General features: G+C 48.9%; 1 protein-coding gene across 2 annotated transcripts in view; it reads right to left on the bottom strand.

Moving 5' to 3' along the window:
- Positions 1-25,321, bottom strand: part of LOC101730242 — a 107,758-nt gene that overhangs the window by 16,883 nt on the left and 65,554 nt on the right. For both annotated transcript variants that reach the window (XM_031906238.1, XM_018089891.2), the window contains exons 12-13: positions 24,403-24,457; positions 3,406-3,569 (exon numbers count right to left, since the gene is read on the bottom strand). In XM_031906238.1, coding sequence (XP_031762098.1) covers positions 3,406-3,569; positions 24,403-24,457 — 219 coding nt within the window. The remainder of the gene's footprint in view (positions 1-3,405; positions 3,570-24,402; positions 24,458-25,321) is intronic.

Below are 25,321 nucleotides of genomic sequence, written 5' to 3'. Positions count from 1 at the left end.
GGGGCTGTGTATACCCAGGCAGAACTAGGGCCCGGGGCCTACGGGGCTGTGTATACCCAGGCAGAACTAGGGCCAGGCCTACGGGGCTGTGTATACCCAGGCATAACTAGGGCCAGGGCCTACGGGGCTGTGTATACCCAGGCATAACTAGGGCCGGGCCTACGGGGCTGTGTATACCCAGGCAGAACTAGGGCCCGGGCCTACGGGGCTGTGTATACCCAGGCAGAACTAGGGCCAGGCCTACGGGGCTGTGTATACCCAGGCAGAACTAGGGCCCGGGCCTACGGGGCTGTGTATACCCAGGCAGAACTAGGGCCAGGCCTACGGGGCTGTGTATACCCAGGCAGAACTAGGGCCGGGCCTACGGGGCTGTGTATACCCAGGCAGAACTAGGGCCAGGCCTACGGGGCTGTGTATACCCAGGCAGAACTAGGGCCAGGCCTACGGGGCTGTGTATACCCAGGCAGAACTAGGGCCAGGCCTACGGGGCTGTGTATACCCAGGCAGAACTAGGGCCGGGCCTACGGGGCTGTGTATACCCAGGCAGAACTAGGGCCCGGGCCTACGGGGCTGTGTATACCCAGGCAGAACTAGGGCCGGGCCTACGGGGCTGTGTATACCCAGGCAGAACTAGGGCCCGGGCCTACGGGGCTGTGTATACCCAGGCAGAACTAGGGCCAGGCCTACGGGGCTGTGTATACCCAGGCAGAACTAGGGCCCGGGCCTACGGGGCTGTGTATACCCAGGCAGAACTAGGGCCAGGCCTACGGGGCTGTGTATACCCAGGCAGAACTAGGGCCGGGCCTACGGGCTGTGTATACCCAGCATAACTAGGGCCAGGCCTACGGGGCTGTGTATACCCAGGCAGAACTAGGGCCAGGCCTACGGGGCTGTGTATACCCAGGCAGAACTAGGGCCAGGCCTACGGGGCTGTGTATACCCAGGCAGAACTAGGGCCGGGCCTACGGGGCTGTGTATACCCAGGCAGAACTAGGGCCGGGCCTACGGGGCTGTGTATACCCAGGCAGAGGGGACTAGCTGGGTCGGGTGGGGTTTGAGCTGTTGTTCATAACAATTGTCTATAAACCACTATTATTGCTGCGAATTTTCTTGCGACAATCTGCTATCAATATCGCGATTTTTTTTTTCCGCCGCTGCCAATGGCCACAATAATGAATAGTTTATATAAAATAGTATTTATTAGCAATTTATATAGTGAATAAAGTACCCCCTATTGTAACATATAGGGATATTATAAGCCCCCGAGGAGTTCCTTATAATATATAGTGAATAAAGTGCCCCCTATTGTAACATATAGGGATATTATAAGCCCCCGAGGAGTTCCTTATAATATATAGTGAATAAAGTACCCCCTATTGTAACATATAGGGATATTATAAGCCCCCGAGGGGTTCCTTATAATATATAGTGAATAAAGTGCCCCCTATTGTAACATATAGGGATATTATAAGTCCCCGAGGAGTTCCTTATAATATATAGTGAATAAAGTACCCCCTATTGTAACATATAGGGATATTATAAGCCCCCGAGGAAATCCTTATAATATATAGTGAATAAAGTGTCCCCTATTGTAACATATAGGGATATTATATGCCCCCCGAGGAGTTCCTTATAATATATAGTGAATAAAGTACCCCCTATTGTAACATATAGGGATATTATAAGCCCCCGAGGAGTTCCTTATAATATATAGTGAATAAAGTGCCCCCTATTGTAACATATAGGGATATTATAAGTCACAGGAGTTCCTTATAATATATAGTGAATAAAGTACCCCCTATTGTAACATATAGGGATATTATAAGCCCCCGAGGAGTTCCTTATAATATATAGTGAATAAAGTACCCCCTATTGTAACATATAGGGATATTATAAGCCCCCGAGGAGTTCCTTATAATATATAGTGAATAAAGTACCCCCTATTGTAACATATAGGGATATTATAAGTCACTGAGGAGATCCATGGCCATATAAAGGGATGAGGCCATGGAACTCTGAGGTGACCCCTAATATCCTCATATTTTACAACAGGGGGTACTTTATTATAATATACAAGTTTTAGTTAGTCATGTGACAAATTACATCACTAAGCTCTGATTATAACTGATGACATCACTAAGCACCGTTTATAAGGATATAATTTACAGGTTGGTCCCATAGGGAAATGACCCAACTGTATATTATGAATGTTTTATTAAATATACTTATACACTATACAGTTTCTGGCTTTGTTTCCCATAACCCCACTCTCTGGGTATAAAGGTGGTGATAAACACCGGCGACATTTCTGGCGCTAATCTTTAGCAAACCTTGCGAGACACCGTACGTAGCCTGAATCCCATAATAGGCGCTAATAATTAGGTGCCATTATCGCTGTCCGTCGCACCTTAGTAGAGGAACACCCAAGGGCCTCATCATCATCATCAATTCGCCAAACAAGGAAAGAGGGGCCCAGCAGTGCAAAGTGTAAGCGTTTAGGGGAAAACATGCGCAAACGGCCATTGGCAAAGGAGGAGGGGCAGAACAGACAATAAGGTGTAACAGCTGAAGCCCCCCCGGATATTCTTTTTCCTTAGATTGGAGCCTCATCTTTTCTACAATGTGTGGGCACTGGGGTTGGCACTTTGTGCACCAGTAATAGGATAGGGGGCGGGTTCATGATGTAATGGGGCAGGGATATGGGCGGGCTGTGCAGCGGGAAGGGGCGGGGCAGGGGGTTGGGCTTCTGGTTAAAAGGGGGATTGCTACAGAGAGGAGGGATCTATAGGAAGGGTTCAGCCACCTTACAGATTTACCAGTAAATATATTGCCAGTAAATATGTAATACCCGCACCACTCCGGGCTGGGTGGCACCCAAAGTGGGCACCCATTGATGTGGGAAAGATTTTCTTTTATAATTCCTGATAGATCCCCATTTTATCATACTTTTACAGATCAGCATATGTATCAGCCAATCATGGTATTTAATGAGAATGAGTTTCACGGCTTCAGGCACTGGGGTGTTAGAGTCACATGGCAGCACCCACATACAGCCCCCCCCACCTTGGGGCACTTACTGAATCAGCACAAATACTATTATTATAATCGCCAGAAAGTGACCAAACTGCATGTTATCATTTTACAATATAGTTCTAATAATATCAGATTTGTATTAAATAAATTGAAATGATAATATAAAAACTGGAAGAAGAGAGAAGGAACATTCCGGGCCCTCGGAGGCGGCAGGTTGGCTGGAGAACATACCCACTCACTAGCCAACCGTGGAACAGATAGACGTAACCTCACTGTTGGCCAAACCGTGTTGCTACTGATAAAGTGCAACCCCCCTGCCCCGTCCCATAGCAACAAGTGGAGGGCCCCAGCATGACTGGAGCAGAGATTTACCTTTTCTCCGCAGCTGTTACACAGAGAAGCTCCGGGCACCTCCTCGTAGATCCTTCCATTGTCTCTGCTCAGGTAGATCATGGCTGCATAGCGGCTCAGTAGGGTCTCATCAGGGTCCAGTTCCAAGGAGGAGAATTCTCCATCTTCCCTCACCTGTAGGGACTCTGCAGGGAAAGGCAAACATGTCAGCTGTTCTACCTGTTCCCACCACAAGATGGCGCCTGGCACCCACAGCAGCACCTCCCTGGGCTTTGCTGATACCCAGAAATCAAACCTTATTTATTTCATCCTGAAATCGCTGAGCTTTATAGTTTTGTGTTTAGAGAGGAGCCCCGGGAGGCGCCGGATAAACATTCCCAGTGTTTCTTTTGTGCTCTGACTGGATGCAAGCGGCAGCGCTATTAATTAAATACAATTAATTGTATTGGGCCAAGTCGTTTCAAACCCTCCCGCAGACGCGCGTATCGTTGAACGAATACAAAGTTGTTGTCATTTATTATTTTTCTCAGCGACGTCGCTGCAGTCTGCGGCGCAATCTCCCTCTTTCCTATGGGAGCAAACGGCAGCCGCTCCGTATTTCTCTTAATATATTTCTCGCCATAAAACGAAAAATCACAAGCAGATGTGAGCGCGTTAGAGACGGCACAAAGGCCGGGAATGGCGATTTACTGCCACGGAACCAGTGAGAATTTACCGACTGATAAATACACTTCTAAAAATCCCATAGAAGTAAATAGAACGTGGTATTAAGCTCTAAACTCACATTGTGATAAATCTGCCACTTAGTGACAATATATAAAATAGAAAAGGCCTGTAACAGCCATATACTTGTATATTGCTTTAGATTGTAAGCCCTTGAGGTCACAGCCCTACTGTATCAGCTTGTTATGTACAGTGATGTGTTGGTACAGGTATGGGATCTGTTATCCAGGATGCTCCAGGTACTGTTGTATTATTACAGAGAAAAGGGAATCATTTAACCATTAAATAAACCCAATAGGGCTGTTCTGCCCCAATAAGGGGTAATTATATCTTAGTTGGGATCAAGTACAGGTACTGTTTTATTATTACAGAGAAAAGGGAATCATTTAATCATTAAATAAACCCAATAGGGCTGTTCTGCCCCAATAAGGGGTAATTATATCTTAGTTGGGATCAAGTACAGGTACTGTTTATTATTACAGAGAAAAGGGAATCATTTAACCATTAAATAAACCCAATAGGGCTGTTCTGCCCCAATAAGGGGTAATTATATTTTAGTTGGGATCAAGTACAGGTACTGTTTTATTATTACAGAGAAAAGGGAATCATTTAACCATTAAATAAACCCAATAGGGCTGTTCTGCCCCAATAAGGGGTAATTATATCTTAGTTGGGATCAAGTACAGGTACTGTTTTATTATTACAGAGAAAAGGGAATCATTTAACCATGAAATAAACCCAATAGGGCTGTTCTGCCCCCAATAAGGGGTAATTATATTTTAGTTGGGATCAAGTACAGGTACTGTTTTATTATTACAGAGAAAAGGGAATCATTTAACCATTAAATAAACCCAATAGGGCTGTTCTGCCCCCAATAAGGGGTAATTATATCTTAGTTGGGATCAAGTACAGGTACTGTTTTATTATTACAGAGAAAAGGGAATCATTTAACCATTAAATAAACCCAATAGGGCTGTTCTGCCCCAATAAGGGGTAATTATATCTTAGTTGGGATCAAGTACAGGTACTGTTTTATTATTACAGAGAAAAGGGAATCATTTAACCATTAAATAAACCCAATAGGGCTGTTCTGCCCCAATAAGGGGTAATTATATCTTAGTTGGGATCAAGTACAGGTACTGTTTTATTATTACAGAGAAAAGGAAATAATTTTTAAAAATTAGAATTACTTCCTTATAATAGAGTCTATGGGAGATGCCTTTCTGAAATTTAGAATTTTCTCGATAATGGTTTTGTAACGGATTTTTTAGCACTAAAAGTCACATGAAAAAAAGTTGCTAATTTTTTGACATTTACTATGTGATAAAATGGCTAAAAATCTAGCTAAAACCTGCCGAGACCATGGGAGATTTCCATTCCCTGGAGGATCTTTATTTTGCTTTGAAACTTTGGAGGTTTCGGCGTCACAAAAAATTTGCTAAACGTTGCTGGAAAAGTCATGATTTTTTTGAGATTTACTATGCGTCTAAACGGCTAAAATCCGCTAAGACACGCCCAGATCATGTAGAAGCCAATGGCAGAGCTCCCTTCACTTTCCAAGTAGATCATTCTTTTGTCTCAAAAGTTTTCTTTGTACAACAATTGAAAAAATGTTGCGGTTTTGGATTTTTTCTTGCGACTTTTTCTGGCATTTCCTATCACATTTCTTTATTCAATGTCAGACAGTCGAGGAAATGGGTTTAGTCAAGTTTGAAAATAATAAAAAAAAGAGAGATGATAGATTTTTAGTAAATCGCTAACCATTAATGATGAATGAATTTTTTCGCCAGACAGGGATTCACAGTATTTAGTTTGTTGAATTTTTGGGCGAAGTGAAACAGGACAGATTTGCTCAATGGGTTTGGCAAAAAAAAAAAAGTTGTGGCCCTAGGGTCCCATTAATCTCTATCAGTTCCTAGCAGCAGAAATGGAGATTTCGGGTACGAATCCGTATTCGTGATGCTGTGACATCACCAGGGTTGGAGTGACCCCCGCCCGCCACATCCCCCGCACCCCCAAGGGGCCACCACTGCAACCCCTAACCCCCTGCAGGGGCCCCCGACGGCTGCATCCCCCTCACCCCCTAGGGGCCACTGCTGCAACCCCTAACCCCCACAGGGGCCCCAGCCGGCCGCGTCCCCCTCACCCCTAGTGGCCACCGCTGCACCCCCTAACCCCCTGCAGGGGCCCCGCCGGCTGCATCCCCCTCACCCCCTAGGGTCCACCGCTGCACCCCCCAACCCCCTGCAGGGGCTCCCGCCAGCTGCATCCCCCTCACCCCCTAGGGGGCAGCACTGCACCCCCTAACTCCCTGCAGGGGCTCCCGCCGGCTGCATCCCCCTCACCCCCTAGGGGCCACCGCTGCAACTCCTAACCCCCCGCCGTCCGCATCCCCTGCACCCCCTAGGGGCCACCGCTGCACCCCCTAACCCCCTGCAGGGGCCCCCGACGGCTGCATCCCCCTCACCCCCTAGGGGCCACTGCTGCAACCCCTAACCCCCACAGGGGCCCCAGCCGGCCGCGTCCCCCTCACCCCCTAGTGGCCACCGCTGCACCCCCTAACCCCCTGCAGGGGCCCCCGCCGGCTGCATCCCCCTCACCCCCTAGGGTCCACCGCTGCACCCCCCAACCCCCTGCAGGGGCTCCCGCCGGCTGCATCCCCCTCACCCCCTAGGGGGCAGCACTGCACCCCCTAACTCCCTGCAGGGGCTCCCGCCGGCTGCATCCCCCTCACCCCCTAGGGGCCACCACTGCACCCCCTAACTCCCTGCAGGGGCCCCCGCTGAGCCTTCCTAACCCCCCACCTGACATCTTGCCATGAGTACGTGTCAATTTAATGCGTCATGGGAGGAACACCGTTGGCCGGACTGGGCCGCCGGGGCCTGTTAGGGTCAGGGCCCAGTCCGGCCCTGGACAACCCAGCTGACAATGGGTGATATTATTTCAGATTTTTTCAGCAGCTGTAATTGCACCGGAACAGCTGGAGGGGGAACGGCTGGACATTCCTCATTCTGGATATACAGTATCTTTCTCAGGCCGGGGGGCCCCACTCCCTCCTATTAAAAAAGATTAAAAAAAAAAGAGCAAAACAACTAGAAAATGTTCCAGGTCTGCTTTCCATGTATTTTGGTGCCCAAACAGCGGGCAGTTTGCAGCCGGTGCCAGAAGCGGGCAGTTTGCAGCCGGTGCCAGAAGCGGCAGTTTGCAGCCGGTGCCAGAAGCGGGCAGTTTGCAGCCGGTGCCAGAAGCGGGCAGTTTGCAGCCTGTGCCAGAAGCGGGCAGTTTGCAGCCTGTGCCAGAAGCGGGCAGTTTGCAGCCGGTGCCAGAAGCGGGCAGTTTGCAGCCGGTGCCAGAAGCGGGCAGTTTGCAGCCTGTGCCAGAAGCGGGCAGTTTGCAGCCAGTGCCAGAAGCGGGCAGTTTGCAGCCAGTGCCAGAAGCGGGCAGTTTGCAGCCAGTGCCAGAAGCGGGCAGTTTGCAGCCAGTGCCAGAAGCGGGCAGTTTGCAGCCAGTGCCAGAAGCGGGCAGTTTGCAGCCGGTGCCAGAAGCAGACAGTTTCTCATACCCCGGGGCACAGACAGGTGGTATAAAACACGACCAAACGCAGGTTGAGACGTAGGTGACAAGTGGGGGAGTGAGAATGACAGAGTGTGGGATAATGATAGGAAGTGAGAGCAGACGGAACGTCCCAGTCTGCATAGCTCGGCGGGTGCAACGTACTGACCCAGACAGAACCAGTGGAACAGGTTGTGCGGGGGGGCCAGGCGGGACGGGGGGTTTCACTGCTGTCACTCAGGGAAGATGAAAAGAGATGCACTGGTTTGTCTGTAGGGAGAATGAGCTGCACCGACACGGCCCGGGGCTCATAGTGACAGAACCAGATACACAATGGGGGTTCCCTGTGCGGCGCAGCGAGTTCTGGGGCAGCGGGAAAGTGACTGCGGGTTCAGTGGGGGTTTCAGTTGACTTTTAGTACACATACCTGCCAACATTTGAAAAATGAAAAGAGGGACAAAAAGATTTTTTGACCACGCCCCCTTTTGTGGTCACGCCCCAATTACCACACCCCATTTTAAAAAAAATACCCCTTTTATATAGATCAAATGGCGGGAGCAGACAAAAATGTGCTATACCCTCATACTGAACGACCTAAGGAAAACAATATAGCAACTCCTACATATAAATACAAGTATAGAGAGAAGGCAGTCAGTTATATGTGAGTTATAACTAAGTACCAGTTTTGCCCCCCCATACACAGTAGCCCGCCCCATACACAGTAGCCCCATAGACAGTAGCCCCCCCATACACAGTAGCCCCCCATACACAGCAGCCCCCCCATACACAGCAGCCCCCCCATACACAGTAGCCCCCCCATACACAGTAACCCCCATACACAGTAACCCCCATACACAGTAACCCCCATACACAGTCACCCCCATACACAGTAACCCCCATACACAGTAGCCCCCCATACACAGTAGCCCCCCCATACACAGTAACCCCCATACACAGTAACCCCCATACACAGTAACCCCCATACACAGTAACCCCCATACACAGCAGCCCCCCCATACACAGTAGCCCCCCCCATACACAGTAGCCCCCCCAATTTTTTGACCACGCCCCCTTTTGTGGTCACGCCCCAATTACCACACCCCATTTTAAAAAAAATACCCCTTTTATATAGATCAAATGGCGGGTGCAGACAAAAATGTGCTATACCCTCATACTGTACTACCTAAGGAAAACAATATAGCAACTCCTACATATAAATACAAATATAGAGAGAAGGCAGTCAGTTATATGTGAGTTATAACTAAGTACCAGTTTTTCCCCCCATACACAGTAGCCCGCCCCATACACAGTAGCCCGCCCCATACACAGTAGCCCGCCCCATACACAGTAGCCCCCCATACACAGTAGCCCCCCCATACACAGCAGCCCCCCCATACACAGCAGCCCCCCCATACACAGTAGCCCCCCCATACACAGTAGCCCCCCCATACACAGTAACCCCCATACACAGTAGCCCCATATACACAGCAGCCCCCCCATACACAGCAGCCCCCCCATACACAGCAGCCCCCCCATACACAGTAGCCCCCCCATACACAGCAGCCCCCCCATACACAGCAGCCCCCCCATACACAGTAGCCCGCCCATACACAGTAGCCCCCCCATACACAGTAACCCCCATACACAGTAGCCCCCCATACACAGCAGCCCGCCCATACACAGTAGTCTCCCCATACACAGTAACCCCCATACACAGCAGCCCGCCCCATACACAGTAGCCCCCCATACACAGTGCCCCTATACACAGTAGCCCCCCCAATACACAGTGCCCCCCAATACACAGTGCCCCCCAATACACAGTAGCCCCCTATCACAGTAGCCCCCTATACACAGTGTCCCCCTATCACAGTAGCCCCCTATACACAGTGTCCCCCTATCACAGTGCCCCCCAATACACAGTGTCCCCCTATCACAGTAGCCCCCTATACACAGTGTCCCCCTATCACAGTAGCCCCCTATACACAGTGTCCCCCTATCACAGTAGCCCCCTATACACAGTGTCCCCCTATCACAGTGTCCCCCTATACACAGTGTCCCCCTATCACAGTAGCCCCCTATACACAGTGTCCCCCTATCACAGTGTCCCCCTATACACAGTAGCCCCCTATCACAGTACCTCCCATAGGAGCTCCGCCTTCGTCGGCTGCTTCGTTATGCCTCTCCTTGTGCAGCGCGACAGTCCCTTTTATAAGGTTGCGCCCCGTGCGTAATGACGTCACACCCACAGGCGCAACCTTATAAAAGGGCCTGTCGCGCTGCACAAGGAGAGGCATAACGAAGCAGCCGACGAAGCGTGAACATCCGGCACAACAAGCGCATCCCACAATGCGGGACATTCATGGAACTATCCGGGACAGCGGGACGCGCCATAAAAAGCGGGACTGTCCCACGTAAAGCGGGACAGTTGGGGGGTATGAGTACGTCATAGAACATACAACTTTTCAGTTGGTCGTCATTATTTATTTTTATAGTTTTCCTGACTCTTTGCAGCTTTCAAATGGGGGTCGCTGACCCCGGCAGCCAAAACCTATTGCTCTGTGAGGCTCCAGTTTTATTGTTATTGTTACTTTTTATTACTTTATCGTTTAGTCATAAATATATCGGTCTCTCATTCAAACCACTCCCTGGTTGCTAAGATAATTGGGACCCTAGCTACCTGACAGCTGCTGAAATTCCCAAACTGGAGAGCGGCTGAACAAAAAGTGAAGTAATTAAAAAAACTACAAATAATAAAAAATGAAGACCAATTTCAAATTGTCTCAGACTCTTACTCCCGACAACCCGTTTAAGTTATCTGTTCGTACAGAATGCCCTATTCCTAGCAACTTTGCAATTAGTCATCATTATTTATTTTTTTTGGTGGGATGCTATGGATCAGCAACCAATCAGAATGTTGCTTTCATTGTTTGAGAAATGAGTGTAAGGCCCCTGCTCTATGGAAATAGATGATGATGAGTTTTACTGCTGCTGATCCGCATATGGACCGGTACCTGTAAAACCCATTCCCTGTGATAAACAGGCAGAATAATGTCCTTACAGTGAGCACCGGACACACTGCCGGCTGTCAATACACCTGAGGCACCGAGTCCAGTTATACACTGGAACCATTTAGCCTTTCCCATTAATGGGAGGAAATGAGGGAAAGCCATTTGTCTGCACCTGAAACCTATTTGGCCCCAGGGAGGTAATTCTGCACTTGTTTCCTTCTCTTACCTCTATTAATTCCTCTATTGAGTTAGGGGGGGATTTGGGGTGAGTGCTTATTTGTGCCCTGGGTACCCCTGGAACTATAGCAGGGTGACTGTTACCCCAATGTTTCTATATATCTGTAACCTTGTTATGGGCTAAGGGGGCCCAGCCTGAAGGCCAGTTAGGGGGGGGATTTGGGGTGAGTGCTTATTTGTGCTCTGGGTACCCCTGGAACTATAGTGGGGTGACTGTTACCCCAATGTTTCTATATATCTGTAACCTTGTTATGGGCTAAGGGGGCCCAGCCTGAAGGCCAGTTAGGGGGGGATTTGGGGTGAGTGCTTATTTGTGCCCTGGGTACCCCTGGAACTATAGTGGGGTGACTGTTACCCCAATGTTTCTATATATCTGTAACCTTGTTATGGGCTAAGGGGGCCCAGCCTGAAGGCCAGTTAGGGGGGGATTTGGGGTGCTTATTTGTGCCCTAGGGTACCCCTGGAACTATAGTGGGGTGACTGTTACCCCAATGTTTCTATATATCTGTAACCTTGTTATGGGCTAAGGGGGCCCAGCCTGAAGGCCAGTTAGGGGGGATTTGGGGTGAGTGCTTATTTGTGCCCTGGGTACCCCTGGAACTATAGCGGGGTGACTGTTACCCCAATGTTTCTATATATCTGTAACCTTGTTATGGGCTTAAGGGGGCCCAGCCTGAAGGCCAGTTAGGGGGGGATTTGGGGTGCTTATTTGTGCCCTGGGTACCCCTGGAACTATAGTGGGGTGACTGTTACCCCAATGTTTCTATATATCTGTAACCTTGTTATGGGCTAAGGGGGCCAGCCTGAAGGCCAGTTAGGGGGGGATTTGGGGTGAGTGCTTATTTGTGCCCTGGGTACCCCTGGAACTATAGCGGGGTGACTGTTACCCCAATGTTTCTATATATCTGTAACCTTGTTATGGGCTAAGGGGGCCCAGCCTGAAGGCCAGTTAGGGGGGGATTTGGGGTGCTTATTTGTGCCCTGGGTACCCCTGGAACTATAGTGGGGTGACTGTTACCCCAATGTTTCTATATATCTGTAACCTTGTTATGGGCTAAGGGGGCCCAGCCTGAAGGCCAGTTAGGGGGGATTTGGGGTGAGTGCTTATTTGTGCCCCGGGTACCCCTGGAACTATAGCGGGGTGACTGTTACCCCAATGTTTCTATATATCTGTAACCTTGTTATGGGCTAAGGGGGCCCAGCCTGAAGGCCAGTTAGGGGGGGATTTGGGGTGAGTGCTTATTTGTGCCCTGGGTACCCCTGGAACTATAGCGGGGTGACTGTTACCCCAATGTTTCTATATATCTGTAACCTTGTTATGGGCTAAGGGGGCCCAGCCTGAAGGCCAGTTAGGGGGGGATTTGGGGTGAGTTGTTATGAGCTCGGCATTAGACTGTGCATTATAAGGAGGAAAATAATGGGGTTACACTTGGGACATGAATATAACAATATAATTTGTCACAAGTACTTGAGTGTCAGTTCTGTGCTGCAGGTGAACTGAGGATATGTGTCAGTTTTCAGCATTGTGGGAAATGACATTTTTCCATTCAGTCGTCATTCCATAACCTGCGAGTCTCCCACGCACGTCCAGAAAAATACGAGATGGGGAAGATGATTTGTTTGTTCATAAAGGCAATAAATTTCCCATGTAATGCGCTACAATAAAACCAAGTGAGCGTACATAAAGCAGGCGCACATTAGCCAAAATTGTCAGATAGAAAGAAGTTGCAAAGTGAAGAGAATCCCCCAAAGGATCAGGCAGAAACTCTTTATCAGACAGCAGAGAATCTCAGCCATAAAGCAGGGCAGGACTGCTGCTTACAATGGGGGGGGGGGGGGGCAGATAGGATCTGTGCCACTGTGACAGAATGCTCTGTTATACAGATAGCTAGAATCTCAGCCATAAAGCAGGGCAGGACTGCTGCTTACAATGGGGGGGGGGGGGGGGGGGGATCAGATAGGATCTGTGCCACTGTGACAGAATGATCTGTTATACAGATAGCTAGAATCTCAGCCATAAAGCAGGGCAGGACTGCTGCTTACAATGGGGGGGATCAGATAGGATCTGTGCCACTGTGACAGAATGCTCTGTTATACAGATAGCTAGAATCTCAGCCATAAAGCAGGACAGGACTGCTGCTTACAATGGGGGGGATCAGATAGGATCTGTGCCACTGTGACAGAATGCTCTGTTATACAGATAGCTAGAATCTCAGCCATAAAGCAGGGCAGGACTGCTGCTTACAATGGGGGGATCAGATAGGATCTGTGCCACTGTGACAGAATGCTCTGTTATATAGATAGCTAGAATCTCAGCCATAAAGCAGGGCAGGACTGCTGCTTACAATGGGGGGATCAGATAGGATCTGTGCCACTGTGACAGAATGCTCTGTTATACAGATAACTAGAATCTCAGCCATAAAGCAGGGCAGGACTGCTGCTTACAATGGGGGGATCAGATAGGAATCTGTGCCACTGTGACAGAATGCTCTGTTATACAGATAGCTAGAATCTCAGCCATAAAGCAGGGCAGGACTGCTGCTTACAATGGGGGGGATCAGATAGGATCTGTGCCACTGTGACAGAATGCTCTGTTATACAGATAGCTAGAATCTCAGCCATAAAGCAGGGCAGGACTGCTGCTTACAATGGGGGGGATCAGATAGGATCTGTGCCACTGTGACAGAATGCTCTGTTATACAGATAGCTAGAATCTCAGCCATAAAGCAGGGCAGGACTGCTGCTTACAATGGGGGGATCAGATAGGATCTGTGCCACTGTGACAGAATGCTCTGTTATACAGATAGCTAGAATCTCAGCCATAAAGCAGGGCAGGACTGCTGCTTACAATGGGGGGGATCAGATAGGATCTGTGCCACTGTGACAGAATGCTCTGTTATACAGATAGCTAGAATCTCAGCCATAAGCAGGGCAGGACTGTTGCTTACAATGGGGGGATCAGATAGGATCTGTGCCACTGTGACAGAATGCTCTGTTATACAGATAGCTAGAATCTCAGCCATAAAGCAGGGCAGGACTGCTGCTTACAATGGGGGGATCAGATAGGATCTGTGCCACTGTGACAGAATGCTCTGTTATACAGATAGCTAGAATCTCAGCCATAAAGCAGGGTAGGACTGCTGCTTACAATGGGGGGGATCAGATAGGATCTGTGCCACTGTGACAGAATGCTCTGTTATACAGATAGCTAGAATCTCAGCCATAAAGCAGGGCAGGACTGCTGCTTACAATGGGGGGGGGGGGGGGGGGGGGGGGGGGGATCAGATAGCTAAAGATTTATATTTAGAAGGTAGTGCCCCTTTAAACATTAGGGGGCTGAATTTAGTCATAAAACGGAGCAGGAACAATTTCTTTTCCATGAAATAAAACTAAAACCCCTGTGAGGTTCATGTAAGTGATGCTTATTACCTACAGTGACAGAAGCGCAGTGATATATATCTGCTATTAGATGCAGCTCCCGGCGCGGGCGAGTCTATTTTCCCGGCCGCAGTAAAGTGTTAACGACTCCTGGCGAGCGCCGAGCGGCGCGGGGAAAAGCTGGTGCTTATTAGCCCCCCAAAAAGCCGAGTGAAATGGGATAACGGCTTCGGTGGAGATAAATCCTGCTCGGAATCTTTGATCTCGCCGCGTAATCTCCTCCCTGATTCGTGCGATTCTTTGCGCGCGGGGTAATTTATGCGTTGCAGCCGGCCCTACATTTCCCATCAAATATTATCTGACAAGTTTAAATAAAAACCACTCGGCGGAGAAGCCGGCAAATCGTGTCATCGTATTCACCTCCATAAAACATCTTCCCATTCACTGTTATCTAACAACTGTCGCTAGGTAGGATCCCCCCCCCCCCAGAACTCTTACCGGAAGGGAAACCGCCTGCGTTTATCGCCCTTTGTCGTGCCAGATACGGCAGCGTTGGTACTTATTGCGGAACCCGGGGGGGTTTAGTGACAATGAGGTTTTATGAATTTTAAAAATATAAAGACATTTCTAGAAAGATTGGCTGCAAGTTTATGGGCAACAGATACATAGAGATATGTGCCAGATACAGGCAGGTTAATTGGCTACTAATAAAACTGACCTTATTCTGTGTAATTGTAATAGGGACCTTAGATTGTAAGCTCACTGGGGCAGGGACTGATGGGAATGGGATAGGGACCTTAGATTGTAAGCTCACTGGGGCAGGGACTGATGGGAATGTGATAGGGACCTTAGATTGTAAGCTCACTGGGGCAGGGACTGATGGGAATGGGATAGGGACCTTAGATTGTAAGCTCACTGGGGCAGGGACTGGTGGGAATGGGATAGGGACCTTAGATTGTAAGCTCACTGGGGCAGGGACTGATGGGAATGGGATAGGGCCCTTAGATTGTAAGCTCACTGGGGCAGGGGCTGATGGGAATGGGATAGGGACCTTAGATTGTAAGCTCACTGGGGCAGGGACTGATGGGAATGTGATAGGGACCTTAGAGTGTAAGCTCACTGGGGCAGGGGCTGATGGGAATGGGATAGGGCCCTTAGATTGTAAGCTCACTGGGGCAGGGACTGATGGGAATGTGATAGGGACCTTAGAGTGTAAGCTCACTGGGGCAGGGGCTGATGGGAATGTGATAGGGACCTTAGATTGTAAGCTCACTGGGGCAGGGACTGATGGGAATATGATAGGGCCCTTAGATTGTAAGCTCACTGGGGCAGGGGCTGATGGGAATGGGATAGGGGCCTTAGATTGTAAGCTCACTGGGGCAGGGGCTGATGGGAATGGGATAGGGGCCTTAGATTGTAAGCTCACTGGGGCAGGGACTGATGGGAATGGGATAGGGGCCTTAGATTGTAAGCTCACTGGGGCAGGGGCTGATGGGAATGGGATAGGGACCTTAGATTGTAAGCTCACTGGGGCAGGGACTGATGGGAATGTGATAGGGACCTTAGATTGTAAGCTCACTGGGGCAGGGGCTGATGGGAATATGATAGGGACCTTAGATTGTAAGCTCACTGGGGAGCCCATTGGCCTGTCCCTATAGCCCCTGGGTCAGCGAGCAGACTCAGTATTACAGTATATATATATACACACTATACTATACGTGAGCGCTGCCTGTCGGGGAGAGTGCGGAGCTGTTTGCCTGAGAGCTGCACCTTATTATCTCATTATTAACCCCCTGTGCTGCATTGCTGAGCAAGCTGGGGGGGGCCCTCTCCCTAGAGACCCCCACACCCCGGCTCCCCCGTGCCCCCTCCATGTAAGGTGAGGCCCTGCCGCTGTTCCCGGAGTTATGGGAGCGAGTCTATCAGTGGGGGTTCCCTGGGGGGGCAGAGCTTTATACGGAGCTCGGCGCAGAGCAAACACGGGATGTGAGTGTCAGCTCCGCAGGGGCCTGATCTCTACACAAAGCTTCTGATGAGATTGTAATGGACTTCTAGGAAATATATATATACCCCGAGATAGGAGATTGCAGCCGAGGAAATACTCCCCCCCCCAGCGTTACCGACGGAGACGGCGGCTCGACTGTGCAAAGCGTATTTAATAAGGAAGGATTTACTAATCAGAATCATTTGGTTTTCCCAGAATGCTGTGAGGTTTTACCCAGAAGGCTCGGTAATGAGAAAGAGGCCTGGGGGGGGAGTTGTTTTTCTAACACTGGGGATAATTATCACCGGTGATGTTGCCCATAGCAACCAGTCAAAGTTTTGCCTTTGTTTTCTTACAAATCTAATGGCTAATTGGTTGCTATGGGCAACATCACCGGGGATATTTGGTAAACACGCCCCTTGTTCTTGGGCCTGGCTGGGTGGTACCAGGTGGGTCTTATACTTATACATTTGTTTAATAAAGTAAAGGGGAATCATTTATACAACGCATTTCTTCTGGGGGGCGCTATAGAGCAAGCATGGCCGCCATTATAGGCACACTGAGCATGCTGGGAAACCAGGAGATTAAAGGGGTGATTTACCTTTAGTAAAAACTGCCTATTCTAAGTAACTTTTCAATTGGTCTTCATTATTTATTTCTTACAGTGTTTGATCTATTTGCCCTTTTCTTCTAACTCTTTCTTCAAATGGGGGTCACTGACCCCGGCAACCAGTTTTTTTTTAGTTACTCCACATAGGGGTCCAATAATGTAACCCGCACAGAGACCTAGAATTGTTACTGGGCTACTGTCTCTCATTAGGAAGGACAGTTCTGATTTGTAGATCCAAAGGGGGTGGGGTAAAGAGTAAAGTGGGCGGGGTTTGTGGGGGCATAGTTGGCTACTGAGACAAGCCCATTTAATTGGGGCTGCTGTAGTCTAATATACTATTGTGCCCCCTAGTGGGACTATACTAAAATAATGCATAACCCCCAGTGAATCCCTGCCCACAAAGCTTACAATCTAAACAGAAATAAAGTTCCACAACTGACAAGTTCTATTTTCTCTACCCCGGTGACCCCCCCCCCCCCCGGGTACAAAGAGCCGCCATTTTATACCGTGTGTTATACACAGTATGTACTGTATACAGTATATATATATACTCTTATACTGTCTGCTCACTGCCCCAGGGGCTATAGGGACAGGCCCATGGATTCCCCAGTGAGCTTACAATCTAAGGTCCCTATCACATTCCCATCAGTCCCTGCCCCAGTGAGCTTACAATCTAAGGTCCCTATCCCATTCCCATTTCAGTCCCTGCCCCAGTGAGCTTACAATCTAAGGTCCCTATCACATTCCCAATCAGTCCCTGCCCCAGTGAGCTACCAAATCTAAGGTCCCTATCACATTCCCATCAAGCCCCTGCCCCAGTGAAGCCTACAATCTAAGGTCCCTATCACATTCCCCATCAGTCCCTTGCCCCAGGAGCCTGTACAATGCTAAGGTCCCTATCCACATTTCCCATCCAGTGCCCTGCCCCAGTGAGCGTACAATCTAAAAAGGTCGCCTAATCCCATTCCCATCATCCCGCTGCCCCAGTGAGCTGAACAATCTAAGGTCCCTATCCCATTCCATCAGTCCCTGCCCCAGTGAGCTTACAATCTAAGGTCCCTATCACATTCCCATCAGTCCCTGCCCCAGTGAGCTTACAATCTAAGGTCCCTATCACTTCCCATCAGCCCCTGCCCCAGTGAGCTTACAATCTAAAGGTCCCTATCCCATTCCCATCAGTCCCTGCCCCAGTGAGCTTACAATCTAAGGTCCCTATCACATTCCCATCAGCCCTGCCCCAGTGAGCTTACAATCTAAGGTCCCTATCACATCCCATCAGCCCTGCCCCAGTGAGCTTACAATCTAAGATCCCTATCACATTCCCATCAGCCCTGCCCCAGTGAGCTTACAATCTAAGGTCCCTATCACATTCCCATCAGCCCCTGCCCCAGTGAGCTTACAATCTAAGGTCCCTATCACATTCCCATGAGTCCCTGCCCCAGTGAGCTAACCAATCTAAGGCCCCTATCACATTCCCATCAGCCCCTGCCCAGTGAGCTTACAAATCTAAGGCCCCTATCACATTCCCATCAGTCCCTGCCCCAGTGAGCTTACAATCTAAGGCCCCTATCCCATTCCCATCAGTTCCCCTGCCCCAGTGAGCTTACAATCTAAGGTCCCTATCCCATTCCCATCAGCCCCTGCCCCAGTGAGCTTACAATCTAAGGTCCCTATCACATTCCATGAGTCCCTGCCCCAGTGAGCTTACAATCTAAGGTCCCTATCCCATTCCATCAGCCCCTGCCCCAGTGAGCTTACAATCTAAGGCCCCTATCACATTCCCATCAGTCCCTGCCCCAGTGAGCTTACAATCTAAGGTCCCTATCCCATTCCCATCAGCCCCTGCCCCAGTGAGCTTACAATCTAAGGTCCCTATCACATTCCCATAAGTCCCTGCCCCAGTGAGCTTACAATCTAAGGTCCCTATCACATTCCCATCAGTCCCCTGCCCCAGTGAGCTTACAATCTAAGGTCCCTATCACATTCCCATAAGTCCTTGCCCCAGTGAGCTTACAATCTAAGGTCCCTATCACATTCCCATAAGTCCTTGCCCCAGTGAGGCTTACAATCTAAGGTCCCTATCCCATTCCCATCAGCCCCTGCCCAGTGAGCTTACAATCTAAGGGCCCTATCCCATTCCCATCAGTCCCTGCCCCAGTGAGCTTACAATCTAAGGGCCCTATCCCATTCCCATCAGTCCCTGCCCCAGTGAGCTTACAATCTAAGGTCCCTATCACATTCCCATCAGTCCCTGCCCCAGTGAGCTTACAATCTAAGGTCCCTATCCCATTCCCATCAGTCCCTGCCCCAGTGGAGCTTACAATCTAAGGTCCCTATCCCATTCCCATCAGCCCCTGCCCCAGTGGAGCTTACAATCTAAGGTCCCTATCCCATTCCCATCAGTCCCTCCCCAGTGAGCTTACAATCTAAGGCCCCTATCCCATTCCCATCAGCCCCTGCCCCAGTGAGCTTACAATCTAAGGTCGCTATCCCATTCCCATCAGCCCCTGCCCCAGTGAGCTTACAATCTAAGGTCCCTATCCCATTCCCATCAGTCCCTGCCCCAGTGAGCTTACAATCTAAGGTCCCTATCACATTCCCATCAGTCCCTGCCCCAGTGAGCTTACAATCTAAGGTCCCTATCCCATTCCCATCAGCCCCTGCCCCCAGTGAGCTTACAATCTAAGGTCCCTATCACATTCTCATCAGCCCCTGCCCCAGTGAGCTTACAATCTAAGGTCCCTATCACATTCTCATCAGTCCCTGCCCCAGTGGAGCTTACAATCTAAGGTCGCTATCCCATTCCCATCAGTCCCTGCCCCAGTGAGCTTACAATCTAAGGTCCCTATCACATTCCCATCAGTCCCTGCCCCAGTGAGCTTACAATCTAAGGTCCCTATCCCATTCCCATCAGTCCCTGCCCCAGTGGAGCTTACAATCTAAGGTCCCTATCCCATTCCCATCAGTCCCTGCCCCAGTGAGCTTACAATCTAAGGTCCCTATCCCATTCCCATCAGTCCCTGCCCCAGTGGAGCTTACAATCTAAGGTCCCTATCACATTCTCATCAGCCCCTGCCCCCAGTGAGCTTACAATCTAAGGTCCCTATCCCATTCCCATCAGTCCCCTGCCCCAGTGAGCTTACAATCTAAGGTCTCTATCACATTCCCATCAGTCCCTGCCCCAGTAAGCTTACAATCTAAGGTCCCTATCACATTCTCATCAGCCCCTGCCCCAGTGAGCTTACAATCTAAGGTCCCTATCCCATTGCCATCAGCCCCTGCCCCAGTGAGCTTACAATCTAAGGTCCCTATCACATTCCCATCAGCCCCTGCCCCAGTGAGCTTACAATCTAAGGTCCCTATCACATTCCCATCAGTCCCTGCCCCATAACCCCCAGTGAATCCCTGCCCACAAAGCTTACAATCTAAATAGAAATAAAGTTCCACAACTGACAAGTTCTATTTTCTCTACCCCGGTGACCCACCCCCCCGGGTACAAAGAGCCGGCATTTTATACCGTGTGTTTTCCCTGCCCCCCACCCTGAGAGTGAAGCTGAGGATGAAGAGGGTAGCAGTGGATTAATAGGCTTCCTTTCAAAGCTCTACAGATCTATCCAGCATAACAGAGAAGCCAAGGGGTTAAGTATTCCCTAATTATTCATTTCCTGTTTTTTTTTTTCCCACTAGAAGCCTGAGGGTACAGCAGGTGAATCAGCATTGCCCCCCCTGCCCCTGCCCCGCTGCCCAGATGTGGGAAAGCGCTCAGTGGGCCCCGCACCAAAACCTGGATATGGAATCAGAGAGGAACTCGGGGGGCTCATTTCTCCAAAAGCCAATGGAAGTGGTTAAGAAACATTGGTCCTGACGCGTTTCGCGTCTTTCAACGCTTAGTCATAAGCTTTATCATAGCACAGAACCCATTGCGTGACATTCGGGTTTACAAAATAGATTTTGTGTTACAAAACGTCCTGAGCACAAACGGCAACCCACAACCGGGCCATTGTTCAGTCTTAGCCCCCCCCCCCCGAGAGCTGGAAGATGTAGTTATACAACACCTTACTTACCCAGCTGAAATAACAGCACACATTATTAAGCTGCACGGGGATGTTTGGAAACATGTGTGACAGTTACAAGTTGTACAGAGAGAATGTATATCTTAGCCTGAGGGCCCCCGGCTCTAGCGTGGAACTACCAAAGGGGGGTGGAGTTTCACATTTAGGGCCCTGGGAATGCTGGGAGATGAATGAATGGCTAGGGATTTGTTTTCCTAAAACATTTGGTGCTATAATCGAAAATATAAGAGCAGGGCAGACAGTAACCCTTCCAACACTTTCCCCTGTCTCTGCCCCTATATATTAGGTACCTACCTAGTGCTACCAACCCCTATATCTGTAGGGAAATGAGAGCAGGGCAGGCAGTAACCCTTCCAACACTTTCCCCTGTCTCTGCCCCTATATATTAGGTACCTACCTAGTGCTACCAACCCCTATTTCTGTAGGGAAATGAGAGCAGGGCAGGCAGTAACCCCTCCAACACTTTCCCCTGTCTCTGCCCCTATATATTAGGTACCTACCTAGTGCTACCAACCCCTATTTCTGTAGGGAAATGAGAGCAGGGCAGGCAGTAACCCTTCCAACACTTTCCCCTGTCTCTGCCCCTATATATTAGGTACCTACCTAGTGCTACCAACCCCTATTTCTGTAGGGAAATGAGAGCAGGGCAGGCAGTAACCCTTCCAACACTTTCCCCTGTCTCTGCCCCTATATATTAGGTACCTACCTAGTGCTACCAACCCCTATTTCTGTAGGGAAATGAGAGCAGGGCAGGCAGTAACCCTTCCAACACTTTCCCCTGTCTCTGCCCCTATATATTAGGTACCTACCTAGTGCTACCAACCCCTATTTCTGTAGGGAAATGAGAGCAGGGCAGGCAGTAACCCTTCCAACACTTTCCCCTGTCTCTGCCCCTATATATTAGGTACCTACCTAGTGCTACCAACCCCTATTTCTGTAGGGAAATGAGAGCAGGGCAGGCAGTAACCCCTCCAACACTTTCCCCTGTCTCTGCCCCTATATATTAGGTACCTACCTAGTGCTACCAACCCCTATTTCTGTAGGGAAATGAGAGCAGGGCAGACAGTAACCCTCCCAACACTTTCCCCTGTCTCTGCCCCTATATATTAGGTACCTACCTAGTGCTACCAACCCCTATTTCTGTAGGGAAATGAGAGCAGGGCAGGCAGTAACCCTTCCAACACTTTCCCCTGTCTCTGCCCCTATATATTAGGTACCTACCTAGTGCTACCAACCCCTATTTCTGTAGGGAAATGAGAGCAGGGCAGGCAGTAACCCTTCCAACACTTTCCCCTGTCTCTGCCCCTATATATTAGGTACCTACCTAGTGCTACCAACCCCTATTTCTGTAGGGAAATGAGAGCAGGGCAGGCAGTAACCCTTCCAACACTTTCCCCTGTCTCTGCCCCTATATATTAGGTACCTACCTAGTGCTACCAACCCCTATTTCTGTAGGGAAATGAGAGCAGGGCAGGCAGTAACCCCTCCAACACTTTCCCCTGTCTCTGCCCCTATATATTAGGTACCTACCTAGTGCTACCAACCCCTATTTCTGTAGGGAAATGAGAGCAGGGCAGACAGTAACCCTCCCAACACTTTCCCCTGTCTCTGCCCCTATATATTAGGTACCTACCTAGTGCTACCAACCCCTATTTCTGTAGGGAAATGAGAGCAGGGCAGGCAGTAACCCTTCCAACACTTTCCCCTGTCTCTGCCCCTATATATTAGGTACCTACCTAGTGCTACCAACCCCTATTTCTGTAGGGAAATGAGAGCAGGGCAGGCAGTAACCCTTCCAACAGTCAGTTGTATGGGAGGGCGGGCTGGGTAGCAGTGGGGGCTGCAGCAGGCTGGGGGTGGGAAGTTTATGAAGAGTTTATTAGCTCATTGCAGACAGTGTATAACGTGTATCCGAGTCCCCGGCTCCCTGACCCGTCTCATTAAAGCTGCTCCTTGTCACACGTCTGCCAGTTCCTTTTGTTTCCGATTTCACAGCTGAAACTTTTGCTTTGATATCTGACAAGTCTGGCAATTTGGAAAAGAATATTCTCCCAGGACTTTCTCTGGGTCATTTTCTTTTTTTAGGGAGATTAAAGTCGTTGAGGGCAATTATGTTCGAGATTTGACCCCTGCTGCAGAGTGACACCTGCCATTCATAAATAGGATGTGCCATGTCAACTGAGGGGGGGGGGGATGGATAATACCATTATACCTGTGTATAAAGCTAGAGGACTGGATAATACAGGTATAGGATCCCTTACCCGAAAAGAAAACCCGTTGTCCAGAAAGCTCCAAATTATGGAAAGCCCATCTTCCATAGACTCCATTTTAATCAAATAATTCAGAATTGTAAAACTGATTCCCTTTTCTCTGTAATAATAAAACAGTACCTGTACTTGATCCCAACTAAGATATAAATAATCCTTATTGGGGCAGAACAGCCCTATTGGGTTTATTTAATGGTTAAATGATTCCCTTTTCTCTGTAATAATAAAACAGTACCTGTACTTGATCCCAACTAAGATATAATTACCCCTTATTGGGGCAGAACAGCCCTATTGGGTTTATTTAATGGTTAAATGATTCCCTTTTCTCTGTAATAATAAAACAGTACCTGTACTTGATCCCAAACTAAGATATAATTACCCCTTATTGGGGGCAGAACAGCCCTATTGGGTTTATTTAATGGTTAAATGATTCCCTTTTCTCTGTAATAATAAAACAGTACCTGTACTTGATCCCAACTAAGATATAATTACCCCTTATTGGGGCAGAACAGCCCTATTGGGTTTATTTAATGGTTAAATGATTCCCTTTTCTCTGTAATAATAAAACAGTACCTGTACTTGATCCCAACTAAGATATAATTACCCCTTATTGGGGCAGAACAGCCCTATTGGGTTTATTTAATGGTTAAATGATTCCCTTTTCTCTGTAATAATAAAACAGTACCTGTACTTGATCCCAACTAAGATATAATTACCCCTTATTGGGGGCAGAACAGCCCTATTGGGTTTATTTAATGGTTAAATGATTCCCTTTTCTCTGTAATAATAAAACAGTACCTGTACTTGATCCCAACTAAGATATACTGTAAATAATCTTTACTGGATGCAAAACAAGCCTATTGGGTTTAATTAATGTTTTATTGATTTTTTAGTAGACTTAAGGTAGGAGATCCAAATTACGGAAAGACCCCTTATCTGGAATAGCCTTGGCCCTGAGCATTCTGGATAACAGGTCCTATACCTGTACCATTATACAGTACCTGTGTATAAAGCTAGAGGCTGGATTATTCCATGAAGTAGTACCGTAGAGTAAATGAAGGGAGACAATGCTCAAACTCATACTCAGTAGATATTTCTGTAGATATACAGTAGCAGTGCCTGAACCCCTTGCCAGCCCCCCCCCCCCCATTCTCTAACTCCAGCCCCCGCGGGGACAACAGGTTACCTTTGGCCATCAGCCTGGGGGTCTTTGATCTTCCATTCTGGGACTTATCAGGAATCTGAAAAAGTTCAGAAAATAAACATTTTGAGAAAAAGAAAAACATTTTTTTAAACATTATAGCGACCGATTATTTAAACCAATGAGGTCTCACATATCCTGGGAATAATGTCATAATTCATTCCAATGAGCTGCCTGAGGGAGCAGATCCCTGCAGCCCCCTGATCTGTCTTCCTGCCAGCAAGCCTTGAGCTGCTCATTATCGGGGGCCTCTCAGTGGGCTGGTAATTAGTTTTATCAGCTCCTCTGATGTTCTGTGGGTCAGGAAGTGAAACTGGCTTCCTATTCGTGTTTAGTGGCAGAAATAACCGACACTATAGATATTTCCCCATTCATGTTATGAGCCCTGAGAAACCCCAGACATCCCTCCTGCCCAATCCCATTAGGCAACACAGAGTTGTCAGGCAGGTAATTGCCCGTCCTGTTTACAAGCAAAGCCACTGACAGTCTGTATCTGATCAGAGAAAGCAGTAAGTCAGCAGAATCCATGGCCCTTCCCTCCTCATCCAGAGACGTTCTGTGCCGTTCCAGGCAGTTTAATGTGTTGCAGCCCCTCGAAGACCCACATCTGCCCCCGCTGCGCTCTCATTTGTAGATCAGTTGTACAGTGAGAGATTAGAATAGCTGCATAGGGCAGGGAGGGGGGTATAGAGACCGGGGTGTATAGGGTGTATAATACTAATGGCAGGGGGTATAACTGGGCTAATGCATGAGAGTGCCCAGCAAGGGGGTATAACTGGGCTATTGCATGAGAGTGCCCAGCAAGGGGGTATAACTGGGCTATTGCATGAGAGTGCCCAGCAAGGGGGTATAACTGGGCTATTGCTTGTGAGCTCCCAGCAAGGGGGTATAACTGGGCTATTGA

This window comes from Xenopus tropicalis, chromosome 7, assembly GCF_000004195.4.
Source record: "Xenopus tropicalis strain Nigerian chromosome 7, UCB_Xtro_10.0, whole genome shotgun sequence".
Lineage (NCBI taxonomy): Eukaryota > Metazoa > Chordata > Amphibia > Anura > Pipidae > Xenopus > Xenopus tropicalis.
This window is presented reverse-complemented; position numbering and strand designations above follow the sequence as displayed.